Source organism: Myotis davidii, unplaced genomic scaffold (assembly GCF_000327345.1).
Source record: "Myotis davidii unplaced genomic scaffold, ASM32734v1 scaffold292, whole genome shotgun sequence".
Taxonomy (NCBI): Eukaryota; Metazoa; Chordata; class Mammalia; order Chiroptera; family Vespertilionidae; genus Myotis; species Myotis davidii.
Window position 1 is genome coordinate 2705345 of NW_006285042.1, and position 25701 is coordinate 2731045.

At 37.7% G+C, this 25701-nt stretch overlaps 1 protein-coding gene across 1 annotated transcript in view; it reads left to right on the forward strand.

The window, feature by feature from the left end:
* The window catches only part of ADGRG6 (adhesion G protein-coupled receptor G6), a 133192-nt gene extending 112662 nt beyond the window's left edge, over window positions 1-20530 (forward strand). Inside the window, exons 21-26 of the mRNA XM_006755376.2 lie at window positions 13-208; window positions 1355-1451; window positions 4145-4428; window positions 14022-14123; window positions 14978-15130; window positions 20094-20530. Of these exons, the coding sequence (XP_006755439.1) occupies window positions 13-208; window positions 1355-1451; window positions 4145-4428; window positions 14022-14123; window positions 14978-15130; window positions 20094-20272 (1011 nt within the window). The 3' untranslated portion in view covers window positions 20273-20530. The remainder of the gene's footprint in view (window positions 1-12; window positions 209-1354; window positions 1452-4144; window positions 4429-14021; window positions 14124-14977; window positions 15131-20093) is intronic.
* The last annotated feature ends 5171 nt before the right edge of the window (window positions 20531-25701 follow it).

Sequence of the window (25701 nt, forward strand, 5' to 3'; positions counted from 1 at the left end):
AGCTGAACCTGCTTTCTCCTGGACGGCTGGATCACCTCCTTCCACGTGGGGGGGCTCTGCACCGCCATCGCGGCGCTGCTGCACTTCTTCCTGCTCGCCACCTTCACCTGGATGGGGCTGGAAGCCATCCACATGTACATTGCTCTGGTGAAAGTATTTAACACTTACATTCGCCGGTACATCCTGAAATTCTGCATCATTGGCTGGGGTGAGCGTCCTCAAAACGTCTGGCTTTGTTTTCGATTTCCTGGGAATTGCCACATTCTCATAGAAAAATGCTGTCTTGAAAGAATAGCATCGCTCAAAGAAACTTCAAATGAGCAAAGGATGTGGATGCGATACCTTAAGGAAGTATAATGTTTGTAAAAACTGTTCAACAGACCTCACTAAATGCAGGAGTCAAGGCAAAAGCTCTGGGCCCTGAGTCACCACAAACTTACTTCCTGTGCCCTGAGCCAGCCCACCCACGTCTGAAGAGGCAGCTGGCAGGCAGTGGTGCATTTCCATTATGTTTCAAAATATAAAGGCCGGCTCAGACTCCGAGCCTCACTCATCCCTAGACACATGCCCATGTCTTAGAGACCAGAGAGAGCATGTTGGTTTTGTGTGTGCGCAACCAGAATACTGACAGAATTCTTTCCTTGAATGTCTAGGGATTCCTCAGCCAGACATGGATGATTGTATTAGTCTCTTTGGGATCTTCTAAATGGGCTCCTTTCTTTATCTGGGATTTATATCAAACCAGGCATTTTAGAGCTTTCTCACAAATCTCTTTTTCAGATTGCAATGTAGAAATATGAGCCATTTCCAAGATGTTCACAATTTTAGGAGGCATCTTTAAGGGAATTGGGACAGTGTAATTTTTCTCAATGAAATATACATGGAATTGCTTTACTTGTTGACTCTCTTGAGAGAAAAAGGAAGAATATAAAGACTTTATGGCTCGGTATTTCTCCCCCATTTTTTTCTCAAGACTTTTTTATATATAGAAAAGGGAAAAATGAGCTATAATTCCTGTGCTGCCTGAACTAACAGTTGGTCTAACAGGCATCATTAATGAAACCACATTTGCTGGTCCTAGATTCAATATGAATCAGCTCCTGGCTCTCCAGTGGGTACCAGAAAACAAACAGATATTTACATATCTGTCATTTAAGAGTAGGTTTTGATCGTTGACAATTGAGTTGGATGTTCCACACCAAAGAGAATTTATTTGTTATTTTAGCCAAGCTGCCAGCTCTAAGAAATTTGATTCTGTGATATAAAGTGTTTTCTTTTTTTCTGGCCATTATCAGTCTTAAGCAGTTCCAGATGCTTTAGAAATGTTGCTCACGGCGTGGTCTCTTTATGACAGGTTTACCTGCCTTCATTGTGTCAGTTGTTCTAGCAAGCAGAAGCCAAAGTGAAGTTTATGGGGAAAAGAGTTATGGAAATGAACAAGGTGATGAATTGTAAGTACTAAAAACTTGTCGGAAATTTATCTGCAATGAGTGTATGTCCTTTGTTTCCTAAAGTTTAGTGTAAGTTTCCATGCCAACAGTGAGCCTCTTATTTTTGAAGGTAGAATGCATCAGCTTGCCTTTACCAGGATCTTTACTACACCATGATGTACTCAGTTTAATGCCCTGAACTCTTAGAGCCCCTGGGGAAATGCAGAAGTCTCAGATACTATCTTCTAGGCTCAGAAGACCCTTTCTATTTGAGATTTCCTAATACTCCCACCTCCTTAAACCCACGTACATCTTAAAGTGAGTTAAATAATAGCGTCAGACAATAATGCTAATGAGTCAATGCTAATATGAGTGTTCCATGGAAATGGAGAGAATGGACACGTCAGTGTGTTCTTGGATAATTTGGAAAATTTTCCTCAGGCTGTGATATCATTGAGGCTAAGGTGGTTCTATTGCTCACTTTCAGTAGTTACTTCTCTCATACAGGATGTTCCAGAAAAAAATGTATACATACACTTTGAATAATTATAAAGGCAGTGTTTATTGAAATACATTTTATTTAACAGCTATTAGCTGTTAAAGTGTGTATACATTTTGGTGGGGGGGGGGCACCCTGTATTTTATGCGGCACATAGTAGGTACTCATGCAATTGAATGAATAACTGAATAAATGAAGGAGCTTACTCCTGACTCTGCTGCCACATTACTATACACATTTCATGAATGGTAAACACTTTTATATCCAATTAATATCCAGGCCTCTCCCATTTTCTTGTGGTCTTTCCTTAGTTTATATTCCCATAGTAGCACCCAAAAGACCCCCACAATAACAAGAATAAAATAAAAGTTCTAGGTCAGGAATTTCAGGATTCTAAGGGAATTGCCATGTGTAAAGAAATATGAGTTTCAGGGATAAGCAGTATCATTTTGGGGTATCTTTATAATAAGATATATTAAAAGTGCCCTGCTGGTGTGGCTCTGTGATTCAGCCTTGACCCATGAACCAAGAGGTCCCTGGTTCCATTCCTGGTCAGTGCAAATGCCAGAGTTGTGGGCTGGATCCCCAGTAGGGGGCATGCAGAAGGCAGCTGATAGATGTTTCTCCCTTATTGATGTTTCCATCTCTCTAAAAAAATCAATAAAAATATTTTCTAAAAAGGTATGTTAAAAGTAAAAGTCAGGCCGAAACCGGTTTGGCTCAGTGGATGGAGCGTCGGCCTGCAGACTGAAAGGTCCCAGGTTCGATTCCGGTCAAGGGCATGTACCTGGGTTGCAGGCACATCCCCAGTGGGAGATGTGCAGGAGGCAGCTGATCGATGTTTCTCTCTCATCGATGTTTCTAACTCTCTATCTCTCTCCCTTCCTCTCTGTAAAAAATCAATAAAATATATTTTAAAAAAAAAAGTAAAAGTCAGTACATAAGTTTTAAACAAGGTAACCTTAAAAGTATGTTAGTCACCTCTTACAGAACTTTAAAGTACATTTAATAAATTGCTATTCCATCAACAACTGTCATTTACTGAGCATTTACTATATGCCAGGAATCATGTTGGATTCTGGAATTCAGAGATGTTCAAGGTAGCTTTTGCCTTTGTGGCAGTCATGTTCCACTGTGGAAGACATAACCCAGAATGGTGACTATTTGTACTAGAATTTTAAGATAAATTTAAATGCCTTAAATAATATATCCAATTTTTGAGGTACCTAAGATCTTTCATAGTATTATTATTAGGACCTGGGACATCTGCAAATTATAGTACATGTTAAATTTACTCATAGAACATTTACACATAGTACAGTTTCTAAATTGCCTTTATCTGTTTTCAAATCTATATATAATTTTTAATATCAAGTATATCTTTCTTCATTTCATAAGGATATTGTAACTAATGTAAGTTTTTTAATTGTACATGAGAAATGTCACTATAAGAATGTCACAGTTTTACAATAAGGTCTTGCCTCAGCTAGACCAACTATATTAATAGGAATTCTTTTGCAGTATGAGATCCACAATTATGTGTGTCTTAAGTAGGAATTTACTCTTCTTGCATGACAAAAAAAAAGACACCCATAGAAATAAGCAATAAACTGGCATTAATTTATGGCTGAAATGTCAGAGTCAGAACCTCTGCAGCTCTGTTGGCCTTTCTCTCATAGGTATAAGGTGATTGCTGCTGCTCCATAGATTGCTCTCAGGTTTGAAGCAGAAAGAATGAATAAGGGCCTGGCCAGTTGAGTTTATCAGGATAGCTCTCCAGATTCTCCTTCCATATCATTTTGTAGAACAAGGTCCATAGGACCAACCCTTAAATACAAAAGAGATTGAAAATATGAGCACTCAAACTTCCCATTCTCTGGAGTGAAGGCACATAGGAGAAAAGGGGTTAGACATGGTGTTGGGTAAACCAACCAAGAGTGTCCTCACACCAAGTCAGAATTCAGGTAGCTACCTGGTTTTCTTCTCAACTCTTGACTTAAATAACTAGACTTTAAGTGATAGCTATCTAAAACAAAGAAAACAATGAACACATCAAGAAGGAAATGGAGGTCCAAGAAATGAGGTGACTCTCCAAAGGTGTGTGAGAAAGGCCTAGCTGTGAGACCCACAGAAGCCAGAACCAAGCCAGGGGAAGTCTTAGGTCAACAGGCATGGTAATCAATTCCTTTTTCTTTCTTGTTTCTTCTCCTTTAAGCTGTTGGATTCAGGATCCAGTGGTATTTTACGTGACCTGTGCTGGGTATTTTGGAATCATGTTTTTACTGAATGTCGCCATGTTCATCGTGGTAATGGTGCAGATCTGCGGAAGGAACGGCAAAAGGAGCAACCGGACCCTGCGGGAAGAGGTCTTACGGAACCTGCGCAGTGTGGTCAGCCTGACATTTCTGCTGGGCATGACATGGGGTTTTGCCTTCTTTGCTTGGGGACCCTTATATATCCCTTTCACGTACCTCTTCTCCATCTTCAATTCATTACAAGGTAAGATAAATGGTACCTGAACAATTTCCACTTTCTAATTTTGTCATATTTGCAAACAGCTTCATTGTTGGACAGACACCACACTAAGTTTCTGCTATTTCAAGTGCATAGTTTTGGGCATGGTGTAGGTATTCATGAAAAATGTATTGAATGGAAAATTGAAGTAGAATGTCAGTTTGTTTGTTTGTTTGTTTTCAGAGATGTAGCCCAAGGACCCAGGACAATACCTGGCAGATTGTAGGTGCTCAATAAACACATGTTGTCGCATGACTGAAAATGGGCAGAGAGGTGCCAGGTTTAAAGGAGTGCACAGATCACTTCACCCCTTACAGTTTTGCTGAGTGCTGGTGCTGCTCCTCATGAACCTCTTCCCATGTGGTGTGCTATTCTTGACCTGTAGAAGTTTTAGACTCTGCAGGGACAGAGCAATTCACCTTGATTCCTTGGATGCTTGTTTTTCAAAATAAATACGAGTATGTCAGTTAAGAAATGCTCATTTTTTCATGATATATGACAATTAGTTCTGCTTTAACAAACACTTGCCAATGGCCTGCTTTGTACGAAAAGTCAAGGATTCCTTCAAGGAGCTCCCTGTCATACTCCTGATTCCATAATACAAACGCTAGTGTACATATGATGGATTTAATTTTAAGGGAATATATTTTTTAATTAAATGCCATTCTTCAAGACATTGGATATACTCTACTTTAAAAACTTCCTAATGTTCTGAAGTACCATGAGGTCCCAACTCCAAAAGGAATGAGGTGACAATGTTAGGTGTAGGGGAAGAAGAGCTGACTAAAGCAAGCTAGACAAATCTGTGCAGGGGTGGAAAGTGGTGGGAATCAAGTTTGTGCTGCTCACCAAATGGGATGCCTAGGCAGGTGCTCCCTACAGGTGTGTGCTCCCTACAGAAGTTTGTGTTTTCCTGCAGGAGAGTGTTTACTGCTTTGTACTGTACAGATCTGCTTTGCTTTTCCTCTTAGGTTTCCCATTAGCTCATGAGCTCCTGAGGGAAAAAAAAAAGTCCCATAGTTGGTGCTGAACACTTGTTTATTAAAAGAATAAATGGATTGCTGGATAAAGAAAGGGAGGGTCTTTGGGTATGGCCTAAATCCAACTTGAGGCTCCTCTGGCATAAATCCACATTAATTGGTTCAACAAATTTTATTCAGGGTCACTCTCCCATAAAGGTGGAAATATGTGGGCTCATTATCTTCAGTAAATAGGATAATAAGCCTCAAGTGTACCTCCAAAAGGTGGAAACTGAAGAGGTAGCCTATGCACACATCTTCACTGGGATCTAGCTTTGTAAAGTGATTTTTCCTGTATTTAATCTGTTCTGTAATATCCAACATAAATGTGCCTAGATAAATATTGACAAAAATGTCCATTAACATTAGAGATTCGATGGTTTTATATTTCAGGATAGTACATGAAAAGCAAATTAATCTGCCAGCCCAACCTAGTTTTTGCTTGTAGAATTTCCTGGCAGTTTCTATAACCTCCAAGAGCCATAGTTGTCTGTTCAGCTCTGTTTCCATTCATGAGAAATGGGATGTTTTATTTTTCCCAGCGTAGGTCTTCTGTCAGGAGGGAAAAATATTATTAACCATCATTAACTTATATCCTTCATAAATCACTGACTTTTAAGATTAAATTTAAATTATATAAATTCAGAACAGATTTTGCACATCTAATGACATTAAAACACCTCCTAAAAAGGAAATTAAAATTAAAAGGCAGGGATACATAGCACAAGCCTACCTACAATTAATTGCTTACTGGCCAAGCCTGTACAAACACTACTCAAGACACCATGGGAAGGCACTTAATGATTTTGATTTGAGTCATTTTCTGAATCTTTCAAGAGAGGTTTGTTGTTAAAAGTATATGCTTTATTAAAAGAAACATGGAATTTAGACAATTTAAAGAAACAATTCAGTGAGTGAAACATGAGCTCAGGTAGTAGTAGGACTACATTATGTCTATTTCTTTTCTTTCTGATATTCTTTATTCCAGAAAAAAAAGGCAACGACAACAAGAAAAACTTTATGTGATCCCTTTGCCTCATGGAGCTTATATGCTAGTAAGAGAGATTGACATTAACCAATTATGTCACCATATAAAAGTACCTGGTGGTGTTAAGAGCAATTGACAGAAGACATGAATTCTAAGCTGAACTCTGAAGGATCAATAGGAATTAACTAGGTGAAAGTTGGGAGTGGAAGTGGAGAAGAGAATATTTCAGGTAGAGGGTACTTCATGTGCAAAAAAAAATGTATAATAAAGACCTCACATAATGTGGTTAATAGGTTCTATGACTTTAAGCAAAACGAAGTATAAGGAAACCAATTTTACCATAAGCTAATTGATATAAACTAAAGTGAAGTTCCTATGGCATCTCATCAACATTATAATGAAATGACATTATTCAAGGATCTGCTGCAGTTGGTAATTATAACACCTGCTCAAGAAATTAATAGAAAGATTATATAACCCGAGAACCGAGAAAGAGCAGGAGAGAGAGCAGTGTGGCACAGAGAGAGGAGTCTGGGTCTAGACCAGAAGGCCCTGTGTTTTGATCTTTATGAGAGCAACGCGAAGTCTTTGAAACGTGTTAGGCCTGTGAAATGACATGATCAGATGTACATCTTGCAAAGGAATCTGGAATAATGTAAAGAATGGATTAGAGTACCCAGTAGCGTCTATAGGTAGAGTAGATAGGAAGCTATTGCAATGATCCAGGTAAAATAACGTGGTACAGTATTTTAGATTGTAGTGGGAATGGGGGAGCTGTAAAGATGTGAGAAAGAGTCAAGGATATTTAGGAAGTAGGCTACTACAAAACACTCATCATTGGTTAGTTCATTAGAGTAAACTCTTATGTTTCTAATGATTTGGGTAAAAGGTCTTTTTTATTAATGGGATCTTATAGTTCATTGAAGCCTATCATTATGAGAATTGGCAATGGCCAAAGACTGAAAATGTAATACAATATTCTGAAAACTAAAACTATGCCAAACATACTTTAATTTTCTCAAGCTTAGCTCATAGTTGAGCATCTGAAAATCAGCAGGATTTTCATCATGAATGCCCCAAGTTATCAATTGATAATGAATGGCTGTAGTACTATAGACGTGGCACCTGCAGGAGGGACAGGTGTTTGAGCTGAGTCTACAGTGATGTCATGGCATGTATATCACAGGAGTGACTTTTGCTAGCAAATTTCTTCTAACTCTTGTATATGTCTTCAAATATTTGATTAAAGCATTTAAATTATTAAAAATAAATGTTTATTTGATTAAAGCTAAAATTTTTAGAAATGTATATATTTTTAATGTATGTATGTGTTTGTATACAAATACATATGTACATGTATAATTATATGGGTACTCACATAAATCAGTATAGCCTATAACAGTTTTATAAATGCTTTATTTTTCTTTTATATGTTTTATTTTTGCTTTTCATGTTTTCTATTTTTATTATTTTATATATTTTTAATTTTTATATGTACTTATAACTATACATTTAATGGCAAAATCATGTGAAATGAATATCAGAAAATTATTATAATCTGTGTGGCTATAACTAAAAATTTACCTACTTGATGAAGCAAATGAAATCATGAATTGCATCAAGGCTAGAACCAAATTTATTATTTTCTAATCTTCCACAATGTATTGTTTTGTTCTTTTTATTTTGCCTAGTTCACTTGTTATATATTAATTGTTTCATCGAGTTTTTTCTCTATGATGAAAAGATAAATATATCTCCTCTAAACATGGTGGAATTCCATACCTATATGCTTTTGCTATCCTTTCTGCTTTCCCAGGATAAAACTATCAGAAATTTTAATATTTTTCTAAAGAATACAACTTGAGAAAAATCATATGGCATACAAATTGCTATTCAAAAGAGAACAGATGTTTGATAAAAGTATATCATAATTCACATGCCTGAGAACCTTAGCCTTTATTTCAACAAATACATAACTCATCCTAAAGAAATAAAAGGCAACTCCCTGGTTGCTGAGGAGCTGTTGGCCAGAATCCTGATGGCATCTCTGTCCTTTGGCAATGTCAGTGCACTTGTAGGATTGAATTATTGCTCTAAGGAGCAGCACGTGCACATAGCTGCTTCTTATACAAGGGGTGAACATATCTCCAACTGTATATTTCCGTTAACTGTACAAAAGTATGTTACACTTTCAATTAGATCAGGCTTCTTCAATGTATAGGGAAGTTTACCTCTTCTAACAAGTTCATCAGGATCTAAAGTCTAGCCCCATATTAAGAGCTCAGTCTTCAACTTTCCTTTTCCAGGCATGAGAAACAACATTGATTAATAGTCTCAGGTGTCATCAGCCCATATTCTGTACACGTATGTGACAACATAATACAATGCAACATGTGGTTCTATCAGTGGAAACTCCGATGGCCATCACAGAAGGGCATTATCAGCCTGCTTAGATATAATGTTTGCTGTTAATTAATTTGATAACATTAAGATATCAGAGCAACAGAAATGACATATTTGTTCAGTGCATTGTTTACAAAGCACTTTCCTGTAATATCTGTCACCTGATATAATTCTTACAGTAAGTCTGGAAGGTAGAGGGTATATTCTCCATTTTACAGAGTGAGAAACAGGCTCATGGGAGTCAGTGACTTTCCCAATATCAGTTTGAGTCTGACAGTGTAATATTTGCAATGTACCATATGTGGAAATAAAAAGGTACATTATTAGGGAAAGTTTCTAGGAAGTGAATATTTGCCTCCACTAAAAACAAAAACAAAAACAAAAAACCTGTTAGTAAATACATGTTTAATGAATAAATGTGAATTTAATCTCTTACCCTTATTCAGCAAAAATCATTAAGGAAAATATATTTATTATTATAATACTTTTAGTAAAGTAAGAATATTAAATCAAATTTTCTAACCCATGGCTAGAAGCCTCCTGAGAGTTAAGCTGTGTCATAATCACACATACAACACACATAGTGAATTGGCTCCAAGGCAATGAACCACCTTTATACCCAAACATCCCAAATGACATTGTGTTGGCTGAGACATTACACACATCAAGGAAATAAATTACTCATCTTCTGGCATGGAATTTTGTGCCACAGAGAAGTAATTTTCTAAGGGGCACCTTGGTAGTATGAAAGGAGGATTCAGGAGGTTCCTAAACCTGAATGATCCCCAGCCCAGCAGCCAGCTGGCTATGTCTGTGAGACAACAGAACAAATGAGCTGTTCGGAGATTTGGACTCAAGCTTGCTGGGAAGCTCAGAGGTCATCTAGACCTCTTCTGTCAAAAGTCAGTTATGTAGAGCATGGGACCTCTTTTGCCCAAATGCCTGATTTTATTAATTCTTGACTGATTTTCCCTTCAAATCTCCAGAACCACTTATCACTCATCATTATTACCCGTTCTGATTCTATCCCACATCCCTGACATTACCTGTATCTGCAGTCTTCCCCTTCATTGTGTTTCTGGTTCTTTCTTATCCAGGGTAAAAAGAAGTCAGTTTAGGCCATTTGTCAGAATTTATTGATGGCAATCTTGCTGGAAGTGTCAATGGCCTTTAGTTGGTCAAGAACTCATTAGGAGATGAGGATTCTAGGTTTGGTTTTATTATTCTTCACCAGATTTCTTGAAAGTGACCTTTAAGAGCAGCAAAAGAATGACAATCTGTGTTGCCCCAAATTTTGCTGTGTAGCATTCATTTTCATATCTAAGGGAAACAGTTTTTTAAAACTTTTGATAATCAGGCTAAAGATCTGAGAACATCCCGTTGGCCACTCATCTTACATCTGCCCCAGAAAGCCACATGTCTTTGCCAGAATCAACCAAAGGGAGTGAGTTCTGGGTGGGAGCCAGATTCCCAGCCAAAATACTGAGGCTAAGATGCTCTTTTTTTCCCTAAATAAATACTAGTAGCTCTAATAAAGACAAAGGTGAAACAAGCCCATACAATCTACAGTGAATATAATGCCATTACTTACAAGTAGGCTTTTTCTCTCTCCTAATATGATACTGGAATGTGTCCTAAGGTAGGTGAAAGGAGGAAGTATGAAAAGCAAATCCACTACTTGAGATTTTTCAGAATGTTTGTGACTCCAAGTTTAGAGCACTCGCAAGTGTCCTGTTGCCAGATTTGCTGACCCAGCCTTGGCCTGTGGCCTGCTTCTCTCAGAGGCTTTGAGGAAGTGGGTTCCTCACGTTCCCTCCCTAGGCAGGATTAACAGGCAGGCCCACCTTCTCACATACTTTGAACACCCTTCCTCCATCACAGTTGAAAATATCATTTATTTTATGAGGAAATTGTAAAATTTACCAAGAATTAAGACATCTTGAATTCACGTATTGCTCTAATTTTTTTTTTAAGTGAGCAGATACTTCTGACTGACTAATGGAAGATGGAGGTAAAGGAAGAGAAGGCAGGGGTGAGGGTGGGATAAGCAGGTAAGGAATGGTCAGGAATCTGTTCAATTAAAGTAGGTTTAAACCTGGCAAGTGTTGCTCAGTTGGTTGCGTGTCATCCCATTCACCCTCACCAAGAGATCGCTGGTTTGATTCAGTTCAAGGCACACGACTGGATTGTGGGCTCTGTCCCCAGTAGGGGGCGTGCAGGAGACAGCCCATCAAGGTTGTGTTTTCACATTGAAGTTTCTTCTCCCTTCCTCTCTCCAAAAAATCAATAACTATTCTTTTAAAAAAGGTATTTAAAGTAGGTGTAAGTTTTTGTTTTTCTTCTTGTTCTAGCAGGAAGTCTGGGTCCCTATAGGTAAAATAAGGAATCCAAAAATAAAGAATCCAGGCAGTTACTAAGCTTAAGAAACTATTTCTAAGGAACTTTGGCTTAGAGTCATCAGACTGGTGGTTTTTCAGGCTACCATTCACCAATAAAGGACCATCATGAACTCTGTTTTGTGAGATATAAAGGTTTCATGAAACTAGTGCTAGCCTGTCAAGATGAAATAAGGACTTTAACTCTGAATTCAATCTTTGAGCCACTTTAACTTCCAAACTTTTATGGGCAATGTTCCCTCTCCCTGATCAGTTAGATAGCTGTAAGACACACGATGAAGAGCAAAGGCTGATTATTCTGGTCCCCAGTCACAGCTAAGAAGGCTAGACCAGCACATTTTTCCAGGTGTTATGAAGAGCCTCTGAGGTGCCATGTGGTTGATATGAAGATTCTCAAAGGGAAAATATTTGACAGAAAAGGAGCAGAGATGAGAGTGAGAAATCGGACATAGTCCCTTGGATGTCAACATACAACTCTTAATGATTTTAGTTCTGCTTCTGCACCCATATCTGTAAGGAGGTGGGAGGAAAAACCCTCAAAATTGAAGAGGGATAACCATCTGTTTTCTTACGTTGGCCTCCAAGGGCCTTGGCTCTCTGACTATATTTTCTACTTTTCCTTCCTGAAGAGTTAGAATTTGCATACATGTACTCTTCCGGATGGATACCTACGACATTCCCCACAGTGGAGCTCTACAAGGATGTTTTGTCCTGAAAGAATTTGGCTGTATTTATTGCCAGACTAACCTAAATTCAGGTGAAAGGGGCTGGTTATCACAAATGGTCAAACAACATATTATGAGAATTCTATTCTGATTTAAAATGGAAATGTGTCTCATGACAAAAGAATTTTCATACTACCTTGGAATTTAAGAATATATTCATTCCTAAGAATTCTAATTTCTTATGCCTATTATCTAATTGTGTCGCACTGCATCACAATTCAGAGTGGGAGATGGAGATGAATTTAAGTGACTTCTCTTCTATCACATAATTTTAGAGGTGATGTATCAGATTTAAATCTAATTTATGTACCATTGTCTCTTCAAGTTCTTGGATGCCTATGTATTTCCAGTCAAATGTGGTTGATTAAAAATAGGAATGTCATCTAATGCTATATAATTCATTATGATTTAAGACAGCAGTACACAATCTAAAGGGTGGTTTCATGAAGTTCGTTTTATCTTACATTTAACCTCCTCCGCTGTGAATATAGTCCACATGAGATCCTCAAGTAAGTCACTTTTTAGTATCCCCGTAAGGCCAAAAGAACAAGTCTGAGAACAGATTTCCTCCAGAATGTACAACATTTATAAAAACTACTGACTATTAAAGGAAGCAACTTCTAGCAAATTTCACCTTCTTCCCTCAACTGAAAGAAATCATTTGCTCAAAGCAAGGCCCTACATTGAGCAATGCCTGGATTAATGCCTAGGAAAGAATGCCCTCAACTGGAGTTTATAATCTTTTTTCAGCTCTAATATGTGATTTTGTTAAACAGTGTTTAAGAACACATGTTTACCTGTATTTTCAGCTGTGTGACAAAAATACTTTCAGGAACAAATTCTGCCCCAGCCAACAAACACAGGGTGCACCTGAGATGGAGAGGGCCCCCTCCTCTCCACCACACAGCCGCCTTCATCTGTGACCTGTGCCGACCCTACCACAGGCTCCATGCTGCTGCTCTCTTTACTCTGAAACTGCCACCACCTCTTAAAAACTTAAAAGGATCTGTTAACCAATTCAAATTATTTATTTTGGTGATTCACACTACAAAGCATGTTTAGTTATTAAAGGGATTTTCTGTGTTAGCAAACCCCCGAGGGAATTGGGGGCTGTAGGTGTGGGAGGCTTTGAAAAGCAGTCATTTAGTCAGGGTGTGACCTCCCCAGAGCAGTTGGAGTGGCATAGTGGATGTGGGTTAAGGAGAGAAGAAATGAGAAACAGCAGAAGTTAACATTTCAAGATATTGTATTGGGAAAGGGAATGGAGAAGTTGAAGCTGGGGGTTAAAGGAGAAATTACTGTTTGTTTTTAAAAGAGGGTTACTAGAAAATGCTTGTAAGTAATGGGAATAACCAAGCATAGAGGAAGAAATTGGTGAAACAGTAAAGAGAGGTTAAAATGCAGAAGCAAATTCCTTGAAAAGTTAAAAGGTATTGGCTTCCAAAGCACAAATGATGCAGTTAGCTTTTGATAGGTACAAGGAGTGACCATAAATAAGAGGACTGTTTCACAATACAGAAATATTTCTGCATTAAAATGTTGAGAAACTAAAGCAGGTGAAGCCACATGAATTTGCTGATTTGTGGCCATTTTGACCTACAAAAATACCATTTTTCTATGGCCCAAACTTACAATAATATGCATACATAAAATAGCTTAGAATACACAAATGGAAATAGGTGGTGAGAGGATGTTTTCTGTTTTTCACATTCTTTTCTAAATTTTGTGAAATATTTTCATATAATCTTAAAACAAATGTAAGGGACTTATTAAATATCTCGTAAATTGAATATTGCTTTAAACTTTAGGTTATAAGGAATGCTGAACAGGACAGGCAAAGACAAAATCAGATACAAGTAACAATTCTGGTTTTGTTCTTTCCTAAAGGTTTACAACATCTACCACATACTTCAAGATTCCTCGGTATCTTCCTCTTAGCAACTCAGATGTATAAAAAGTTTAAATTAGAATTAATCTATGTGTTTCATAAGCTTTATCTTTAAAATGTGTCCATTGGCTTAAATGTTAATATTTTCTTTTGTCACAGGCTTATTTATATTTATTTTCCACTGTGCTATGAAGGAGAACGTTCAGAAACAGTGGAGGCGGCATCTCTGCTGTGGTAGATTTCGGTTAGCAGACAACTCAGGTAAGGGGCAAGCTGATAACTGGTTTTTACGTCTAAGAGCAATAGTGGGAAATGCTTGTTATTGGGTCTTCCATTGCCAGAGAAACCCAGTCCCAGTGGTAGCAAGTTGTAAAGGTGGGGTATGTGACGGTGCTTGGTTGGAGTCTTAGTATATTAGGAATTCAAGAGATCTGAGGCCTCTGGGCATGACTCTTCTATTTGGCAAAGGAGAATCATGAAATCCACACTGGTTAAGTGGGCTGCTCAAGGCTTCCTGTCTAACTTAATAAGTCAAATGTCCAGAAGTTCCACTATGCCACTGTCCCCTGTTCACATTTTTGAGGTTCTAATTTTACATGATTAGGCCAAGAGAATTTTTTCAATACTGTAAAATGAAATACCTAATACAAAGTATTACCTTTTTTATTACCATCAGTGGTTACTTCTCACCCTTAGGATATTAAAGTAGGATTTCAAACAATATTTTACACAGGGTCAAAGTAAGAAACTTACCTACTTCTTTAGTTTAATGTTGTTTGCATCTAATGTTCTAAGTGTTACTTAAATAGTGTAGTGCCGAAACCGGTTTGGCTCAGTGGATAGAGCGTCGGCCTGCAGACTGAGGGGTCCCGGGTTCGATTCCGGTCAAGGGCATGTACCTGGGTTGCGGGCACATCCCCAGTGGGAGATGTGCAGGAGGCAGCTGGTCGATGTTTCTCTCTCATCGATGTTTCTAACTCTCTATCTCTCTCCCTTCTTCTCTGTAAAAAATCAATAAAATATAAAAAAAAATTTTTAAAAAAATAGTGTAGTGATGAGTCTTCAGGCCATATTCCTTCTACAGCAGTTTCATGGAGAGATGTCATTTCTTTCAGACTGGAGTAAGACAGCTACCAATACCATCAAGAAAAGTTCTGATAATCTAGGGAAATCGTTGTCCTCAAGCTCCATTGGTTCCAACTCAACCTATCTTACATCCAAATCGAAATGCAGCTCTACCACCTACTTCAAAAGGAACAGTCACACAGGTGAGTCCTGGCCATGCAAAGGTGCTCTCTGATTCAGTTCTCATCACATTTTTACTGACGACATTGGCAACGTAGACAAAAATTTACTTGAAGACCTTATCCAGTACCTTTGTAGATGTTTGTCTTTTTTTTTAGATTTTATAACCTAAATTGAATCTATATAGCCATAATGTTATTGGCCAGCAGTTCTCAACCTGTGGGTCACGACCCCTTTGGGGGTCGAAGGACCCTTTCACAGGGGTCACCTAAGACCATCCGAAAACACATATATAATTACATATTGTTTTTGTGATTAATCACTATGCTTTAATTATGTTCAATTTGTAACAATGAAATTGGGAGTCACCACAACATGAGGAACTGTATTAAAGGGTCGCAGCATTAGGAAGGTTAAGAACCACTGTTATTGGCTCTGAATATTATTGTGATTGCCTCCAATGAAAACTTAGTTTTCTTTTAAAAAATTATAGTTATCTTGTTTAACAGTTACTTGTTTTATTTTAAAATAGTAAATAAAAGTTGAGTTGAGATTATTTCAACATAGTATTAAAGTTACTGGGCAAGCTTGCATGGGAACAGAAAGAAACACTATCCAGGATATATGTTACCTTTAGGATTTAAAACTTTAAACATTGAAAATGTGATTGGCAATTACTGTTTGAATCACTGATTAAACAAAAAAATTGTGAAAGAATAGAGAACATCATATTTGGGAAGGGATACAAGATGGTGAGAAATATTGTATCTTTGTTAATCTGTATATTCATAATATTTGCAATGATCACACATTCTAACACTAAGCATGAAATGAACAATCCTGAAGACAACATGGAAATAAAGATGATTTTGCAGTATTGATAGCCAGTGACCAGTGGGATAAGGTGTAATCTTTTAATAATTTCAAAGGAAAATATCAGAATTGCTACTTTTACATACTAATTAAACCTCAATCAATATTTAGCACCCAGCACTTTCCTAATTAAAGATGTGTCCAAAAGGATAATGCAAACAACCTTAATTTTGAATTTGTTTAGCTATTGAACAGAGGTGAATGGCACAGAGAAGATTCATCTTCAGCTGTTTGCAAATAGGGAGTGTGTTGTGTGATGTGTAAATGTTCACATTGCAAACCCTTGAATTTCAAATGACCCTTATGTACATTTGAATCCTTCCACCTGCCCCTGCTTGTGCCTCTGTCAGTGCCTCACCAGTGGAATAGCCACTGCCTGGGATTCAAGTTAGCACTGTAGAAACATGTTTGAGTGTTTAGAGAGTTTGTTAATTCCAAAATTAATTAAAGACCTGAGAACTTGGAACCATTTAGGTGATTCTTAAAGTAAGGATGTTTAATAAAAACTATAAACTCCCTTCCAGAATAAGGTGCAGGCTTTGAGTTCTGTACACAAATAGCTTTGCCTAAAAATAAGAGGTCTGTGCTCTCCTGCTGTGTAATAAATAGGGATTATCTGAAATCGTCTAAAATAGATTATTCTACCTAATTGGTAGTTTTCTGGTACAAATTATCTTTTATTTATAATGAATGAATGTTTCACTTAAGATATTCAACCTCAAAATTAGATACTCATTTTGCATCCCCCTCAAAAATGCAAATAATTTATACATGATAAGCCAGTTATGAATGACTAGGAATTAGAAATGATTATCTTACCCCTAACACAGCTGAGAATGGCTGGCCTCAAGAAATGCCACTATAAAAATGGGAGAGAAGATAACAACGTAGATAATTTGGAACAGAGGGCATTTTGGAAGCATTAATGAGATACTTGAAAATATTAAGAATCATGGGAAAACTCACTAGAAGATTAAAGGAAATACAGAAATGAAGATAGATACCTAAGAAAAACTTTACTGTTTCAAAACATTGTGTATGTGTTTTTTTTAAAGAATGTATTAATATTTTTCTGCTTGCCATAATAAAACTCTTGGCATTAAATGGGTTCGTGTCAACGGGCATAAGGATATAGTCAGCTATATGACATACTTCTATGATATATCACATTCTGGTCTCCCATCAACTGATGTACAAATGGCCTTCTGCTACCTAGCCAGTTCTCAGTGGGACTGCCGGTTTACTTGGGTCACTTGGAGTATGCAAGGAGTCACTGCATATCATCATGGATATCTAGTTGGTTTATTTCTTGGAATTGATCTAGAAATTCATATGTTTATGGTATAGATAATGTCTTCTAAGAGCATTCCTTCAACAAAAGTGGATCATTCAGGTAAACCTTTATTATTTTTTTGAATGCATGATTTTTTTGCAAGGTAATAAGAGAATATTTGCATGAATTAAACTAAGACTCTTGCTGCACCAGCAAAATTGCTTGTTCTTTACAATACTTCTCAGCTAGCACAATGACATTCCTGCCCTGAGCTGGAATTTCTGAAATTTCAAGTGGTTGTTTGCTGTGCTGGCTCTTGTCTGCATGGGGGTGTCTGCAAGCCGCTCCTTCTAGGAAATGTACCATGCTCTGGAGTTAGTAAATTTCATATCAAGTACAATAACAACAAAATAAAAGCAGTGCTTGAGAGGTTTGTGTTAGAAAGGTGTAAAGTGAAATTCTTTACTTTTTCATTGTTCTGATGAATTACTGGAGTTGTCATGGTACATTCATAGAAGACATAAAATGGAAGTTGTCAATTCTTACCCTGCTTTTTGAGGATCTTATCTGCTTAAAACTTCAGCACAGGTCAAACAGTAGTTCATTTCCCTAGCCCCTGGTTTTCAAACTTGCAACTATAATCAAAATACATACTGCCCATATGTAATAATCTAACCAGAGGACTGATAACTGCATCTACAGGGTGGGACAGAAGAAAGTTTATAGGTGTTCAAATGGTAAATAACACAATGATTAATAAATAATACCAAAAATAAATTCTTTTTGTGTATTCACAACTGTAAAGTTACTTTTGCCCAACTCTGTTTTGATATACAGACATTGTTCAGAATTTCTTTTATTAGAATATGAAAATCCAGAAAATTGGGTCACATATTGGGAATGGAGCTGGTTAAAATCTCTAAAAGCTACATGACCCTAGAAGTTATCAAAAAAGCAGACTGAATATACCCTTGAAGTTTGTTTTAAAACATCAAGCAAAAAATTATTCATTATTGAAATTTAATTCAATAGAAAAACCCCCAACAGAAAACCAATGGCTAGTGAATGTATGAACTGAGGGAAAGCACAGAACCAATCGGCTTGCCCAGAGCTAAAAGTGGGAGGGCTTTTATACAATGAATGCCCTCAGCCTTTTTCTCTCCAATCCTGGGGCATAATCATTCTGCCATGCTTCCATCTGCCCATTCTTCCCATAAACCATCCATTTTGCTCCCTTGAGTGTGGGATGAACACACCATTTCCAATTTTAGCCTTCTTTTTTTTTAATATATATAGTTTTTGTTCCAACACTAAGCAATTTAACAATTTGAATTTTTTCCAAAGACAATAGATATAACTCTGATGGATTTTACCAATTACTGAAGAATTTGTAATATTTTCTCACGTACTGGGTCTAACTTACTCAAAACAAACAAAACAAAAAAATGTCAGGACATTAGCATTCCAATTTTGAAGCCATGATTTCTAGAAGTGGTTTTTCATGATAGAGCTTTTGTCTCTTCCACAGTGACTAGAAAACTACAACTGTAGGGAACTAGTATGTTGTAGACGGTCATTTTTGCTCCTTCCTCAGTGTGAAATCTCTGGTTAATTTTAGGGTAGAAATTTTCTCCAAAGTGTGTTGGGAAAAGGAGCAAGGAAGATATATACAAGATATTCATAAGTTACGCACATGAAGACAGCCATATGTATTTGTAGATAATAGGGCTTAATTGAGTTTCAGAACACTGAGCCAATTTTAGAAGCTTTTGTGTCTAGGACTTAATATTTAAATATATGGTATTGGGAGATTTAGAACAAAAATGTATTTAGCATTCCTTTATTTCTATCCATTGTTCTCATATTGTTGTCAGCAATAACATAATTCTGAGATTAGCACAATTAATAACAACATATACTTTAAATGTTTCTGATAAACAATTTTAATTTCTTTAATTTAAAAATAATTAATAAAACATTTTTTCTATATTCCAATCATTTTACAAGGCAACCATTGGAAAATGTGTTCAAAATATCCTTTTTATCTTTATTTTCATTGACTTTTATTCTCAAAGTTCCTTTAAATTATACTTTATAAAAAATTTTGCCCTGGCTGGTGTGGCTCAGTTGGTTGGAGTGTCACCATGTATACTGAAAGGTTATTGGTTTGACTCTGGTCAGGGAAGATACCCAGGTTATGGGTTCAATCCTTGTGTGGCATGTATGGAAAGCAACCAATTGGTGTTCTCTCTCACATCACTGTCTTTCTCTCTCTCTTTCTCTCTCTTTACCTTACTCTCTCTCTAAAAATCAATATACACATCTGCGTGTGAGAATTAATTTTTTTATGAGAAATTTCATATATATATAAAGTAGAGAGGATAGTATAATGAATCCCCTTCACCTATCCGCCTTCCCTCTCAGTATTATTTTGAAACATATCTTAGACATCATGTCATTTCTTCCATAAATATTTCAGCATCTTTTTATTCATTTGTTATATAATCTGTCACTTTTTCTTTTGAGCCTTGCCACATTTTTTTCTTTGCAGCAATTTTCTGATTAGTCATCAGATCTTTGAAAAATACCACCACAGGAACATTTCTTAAAACAAACTCTAACACATATTACTAGAAGGCAAATTGCCATTGATCTATCCATAGGAATGCACTTTGAAGGGGAAAAATGTGAATTTTCAGTGCTGCCTATTACCTAACTTGAGAACCAGAGTTTTATTTCCTTTCTGTATTTTTTTAATGTGTAAATACAGTGTTCAGTGTGGTGGCCCTTAGGCATTTCACCAGCTCCTTTTGCCTAATTTCTTGTATCATTTCTTACAGACAATGCTTCCATGGACAAGTCCTCATCAAAACTGACCCATGCTGATGGAGAACAAACATCAATCATCCCTGTCCATCAGGTCATTGATAAGGTCAAGGGTTATTGCAATCCTCATTCAGATAACTTCTATAAAAACATTATCATGTCAGACACCTTCAGCCACAGCACAAAGTTTTAATGTCTTTAATATATGAAAGAAATGTGATCTGCAAGCAGTGAACACTGTGACTAGCAGATGTAAATGTGCCGTTACCTAGGTAACTCCATATCTATGAGGAATGTATTTTGTTAAAAATGCTTTTATGAAATTCAAAATTTGTCTTTTCAGTGTATTTCTTCCATGGGGAAGTTTCCATCATCACTAAAACTTCAGTACTGAGAGCAACAGTATTCAGTAGCCACAGGAAAAATGAATTTTTAAAATATAAAATTGAATTCCACTGATCAGAACTCAGGGGGAGACATTAAAGTTAGAGGAGAAGGGAGAGGCTGAGCTAGGGACAAACCCTAGTTTAGAGCTCATTCACGCCCCACCCAATAGTTAGGTTTGGGTTTAGCCATTTGCTTCCTTGAAATCTTTCTCAACAATCAAAGCATAATGATATTTCTAACTTTTGTGGATGCCTGCAACTCCTGAAATGTGCTAGTTTCTGTGAATGAAGTAGCATATATCCTCTTTTTTCGTGAAAGTTTGACCATAGATACGAAAGAATGTCTGACCTGAAGAACAGATAGGAATTTTTTCTTACCATACCAATTGTTTAACCTTCAGGAACATAACATGCTTAAGAAAGAAAGAATTCACCAAATTTTGACCTAGTTAATATGAGGCCATGCAAATGTATACTATTTTACTTATCCTATTCAAGACACAAAGCTTAAGGATCATCATTAATTATCACTTAACCCCATACATTTGAATCAAATTTGGCATTGGTGGTTCATTAATGTGAACCTCCCAGTAGTTATTGAAGAATGAGTCTGTTATATCTCTGCGTTGCTCCTCTACTGAATATTGAGCCCACAGGCTCTGGAAGGAATGAGAGTTTCCATTAGGCACGCTGTGTGCCGTAGTTTCTCCCTTTTAGGAAATATAATCATTGAGACTCTCGGGTCCTACCCTTGCTCTGCAGACTTTAAGACATTTGCAGTTGCACAAATGAAAAGCCTCTTACTTTCCCCTTTAAGAGTTTTGTTCCAAGGAATATAAACTGAGACAAATGGGTGACTTATCATAATCAAAATAATTTATAAACATGTGGGTCTGCAATTGCTAGTCGAAAAACTATTTGTACATAAGTCCTCTGATTATAGGAGCCAGAGGAGGTCTGGTAAGATAGATGGTGTTATTTATGGATTAGGTTTCTGCCTACAAGCCATGCATAATATTAAGCAACTTACTTAATTTTCAAACTATTCTGAGTAATATGCTTGCTAGTGAATGTTTAGGAGACCACATTTTATTTGTTCTTAAATGATGGATTTGTATCCAGTTTCTTACAGATTGGTCTCAGTACGTGCTGTACCCTTACATCTGCTCTGGTTATCTGGGAAGTATCAGATTCTGGGAGGTGGCTATGTGTTGGGAAGTTGAGCCATTCTGGAGCCAATCTGTTTAAAGGCAGCAGGCAGAACTGAGCACCTGGGGGCCTTTCCCTCTGTGCAGAAAGCAGATAGCGCTCAGCCTGAGACTTAGCATCCAGGCTGTGCAGCCACCAAGGGGCCTCTCACCTTTTGCTGATCCTCAGTCATGAAGCTGTTTGCCAGATTGAATGGATTAAAAGACAATGTGGGGGTGGGTTTTATTACTGTTCCATTTCGCAGCAGGGTGGAACACTGTCCCGGGGGACATGAGCATTACCCAGCTTTGCTTTCACAGGGGAGGGGTGTACATAGTAGGGAAGGATAGTAAATCTTCAAATCACAAAGATCCATTACAGTAGAGCCAGATCTTTCCCTGTAGGCATATATTAACAGGCTGCTTATTCTGGCAGAAATTATATATAGATAAAAATTAATCTTAGTCACTGAATCTTCATATACTGTCCCCAAGCCTTAGAGATTCATGGTAGAATTTAATTAGCTTCCTACTGTGAGATTTCTACCCAAAGTTCATATTGAGTTAACAGTGATTAAGAGGTAGCTACAAAAATGACTTTGATTTCTACTCATATTTATCCAGATCTGGGAAACCTTTTTATTCATATTTGACAACAATGTCAGCTCCATTTTAGAAATGTCCAGTAACCAGGTAAGGAAAAATGGAAGAAACAGCTGAATAGAAACATTTGCAAGTGGATTTAAAGACTGAGCCAAATTCTACCCTCAGTTCTAAGGACAGTTCTCCCCTTCACTTAACCCCCTCAGAACAGAATTACAGAAATTCAATTACAGGAATGTAATTCTGTGGAGCCAAAATTTAGTTTCAGCTCAGCTTTGAGACTAATATCAATTCAGACTCTCTGGGATTGTTTCTTCTTTATCCTTTAAAAAAAAAAAACCTCCATTGTATTGAATCATTGTCTAGCATCCTGAGATATTTTGCCTTCTTGTCGCCATTACTTGCACTGTAATGCTTTTCTTTTTCACTGTTGTCATAGACTCTTTTGTACATGTTTATTTATTTATGTTTATAAATGTCAGCTTGTTTTGTATCTTAGCTTTATATTGCCTGGCTTTGTTATTTTAATTAACTTTCTATTGGAGAGACTGTATATATATTTTTTCTAAGTACCTTGTGAAATAGATTTCTGTAGTAGTATCTTTACTTATGATGAATTAAAAGTGACTGTGAGCGCAAATTGGAATTAGTAGTGAGAAGCTACTGTAGCTTCTGCCATTGTACTTATATGGAAATTTTTTTCAAATAAATACGTTGTTTGTGTCCCAAATTACAATTTCTTTATGAGGGAATGTTTTTATTTCTAACTCTTAAATAGGAAAAGATTATTTGACAACTGGAAAACAACCAGCCTCTTATTAAGCTAGTCACATGGACTACTTGGCCAAGCCACTGAGAATGAATATGTTACCAAAATCCAGTTTACTCAGGATTAATGCATTTTGAAGTTCTTAGATTTTAAGATGACTGATGCAACGCCAAGCTCTGTGGAAGATTAAAAGTAATCGTTGCCGAAACTGGTTTGGTGCAGTGGGTAGAGCGTCGGCCTGTGGACTCAGGGGTCCCAGGTTCGATTCCGGTCAAGGGCATGTACCTGGGTTGCGGGCACATCCCCAGTGGGGAATGTGCAGGAGGCAGCTGATAGATGTTTCTCTCTCATCAATGTTTCTAGCTCTCTATCTCTCTCCCTTCCTCTCTGTAAAAAATCAATAAAATATATTTTAAAAAAAAGAAAAAAAAAGTAATCGTAGGTCTCTTTTTTGAGGAAGTCTTCAGCATCCCCAAAAGAGAACTGAGTCAGTAATATTATGTTAGGTCCTAGGATGTTTTCTCACCATTTATAGTTGCTATTTTCATTGTGGGAGGCTTAGAAAATGACAGGATTTTGCCAGCTCCAGCTTCATTTGCATGATTAGAACAGAACACCTGCACTTTCTTTTGCGGTGGTTATTTAGGATAACTCTTTCCTGCAGAGGGCCAAGGCCCAATTTGGCTTAAGCCAGTGGTTCTCAACCTTGGCTGCACCTTAGACTCACCTGGGAATCTTTTTAAAATCCTGATTTCTGGGCCTCATCCTCCGGAAATTGTTTCTTTGTTATGGGGTGGGGCCACAACATTAGTAACAAAGAAACAGAATTTCCGGAGGATGAGGCCCAGAAACCAGGATTTTAAAAAGATTCCCAGGTGATTCTAATGTGCAGCCAAGGTTGAGAACCACTGGCTTAAGCTGTGAGGTGCGTTCACTAGTCACTGCTAAACTAGGTCTTCTGAGCCAAAGTTCACAACTCCTGGCCAAGCCGTGTTAAGAAAACAGGCAAGTAGTTGCTTAAGATTCATCTGTGAGCAGGTTACTTCAGAAAGCTTGGAGCAGATGGGAACTACTTATTTGACTTGCAGGCTGACCCGTGTTTAGAGTATTTTAAAATTTGAAAAAAAATGGGCTTTTTTGAGTTTTGGAAGCACATCTGTATTTTCAGTTGAGTAACATTCTACTTTTCTCATATATAAGAGTTGAGTATCTCTCCCTCCTTCCCTACAACTTTCCTCTTTCTCTCACTTTTTTCCTCTGTTTCTCCCTTCACCCGCCCCCCACCCCCCTTCATTTCAAGGAAGAATACTTAAAGTAAATTTCCCTTTTCTGCTTCCCTAGAGAAAAATAGGAATAACTGTGAAATATTGAAATGTTTGCATTTATATTCTATGGCCTATCAAAAAATAGGGTGGGGGGAAATGACATGTTTTATTACCACTGGCAATAATTTAAAATAAGTAATTTGGACCTGATAGAACAAAAATCTGTAAACACGTTTGGGTGCCCTATACTTCTTTTCTATCTCATGATTTTCACCACAATTTTATTGTGGGTGGTTGTTATGCCAATCTTCCATTTGGTAAAAGTGGTGATTAAAGGCGGTAAGTAACCTACCTGTGGCCACAGAGAATGTTTGAGGAGGATTCAGACCTAAGTCCATCGGACTTTGTGTTCACTCTTCTGTGTCAGAACCGAGTGGCCCCTTCAGAGAACATGCAGCCTGTGAAGGAAGGTAATTCAAGGACAGGATCAGTGTCATAAGATTTTGATAAAAGCTTCTAGAACTTCAGAGAAAAGCTCAGAACTAGCAAAACATTAGTGAGGATTTGGCCTCTGAAGTCTTGATTGATGCTGTGAGGCCTCTGCTGGGAGTAAGGAACGTCATTCCAGGCACGGAGGTTGGAACATCCAGGGCAGTGAGTGGAACAGCGTTGAGGTTTGCTTGATTGTGGGCTGTGCGGGAGAAGGTTGTGGAACTGTGAAGAAGCCAAAACCAGGCCACAGTGTGAGCTGAGGGTCTGGCTGGGTGAGGTTAACCTGTCAGAGGCACAGGAAGGTTTACAGGCTCTAGGCAGGGAGTCCTAGCTGGAAGGTGTCTGTGGCTGGGTTAGTAGAAGGCAGAGGAACTGAACTCAGGGAGGAGAGTGAGGAAGCCTTTGGAAAAGTTGATGGAACAGCAAGGCAACTTGAGGAATGGTGTCCAGGGATCACAGGTCTCAGAGGAGTGATGATAATGCCTATCATAAGGCTTTCAAAGCAGTGGCAAGCACCCCACCTTTTGGTAGGGGCTAACTCTCCATACTGAGCAGTGAGGGCCTGTTGCTTCCAGATGCCCAGGGGTTTGAGAAACAAAGCAAGCCTTTAGAAAGGAAGGAAGGGAGGGAGGGAGGGAGGGAGGGAGGGAGGAAGAGGAAGGAGGATAGGGATAGGGAAGAAAGGAAGGGAGGGGGATGGTAGGAAGAGGAAGAAAGAGGGAAGGAGAAAGAAGGAAGAAGCTGCTTATGTCAAGATATATAAGAAAAATGGTGCCAGGGGGAAGAAGTGGACTAGTTGTTCAAAGGAGTATAAACATAAAGGAAAGGTGTCTTATGTAGTTTCCTTTTTTGTTCTATAAACAAAATACAATGTTTGAAGGTGACTATAAAAGGAAGGCAGCAGGAGAGAGTGGATGGTG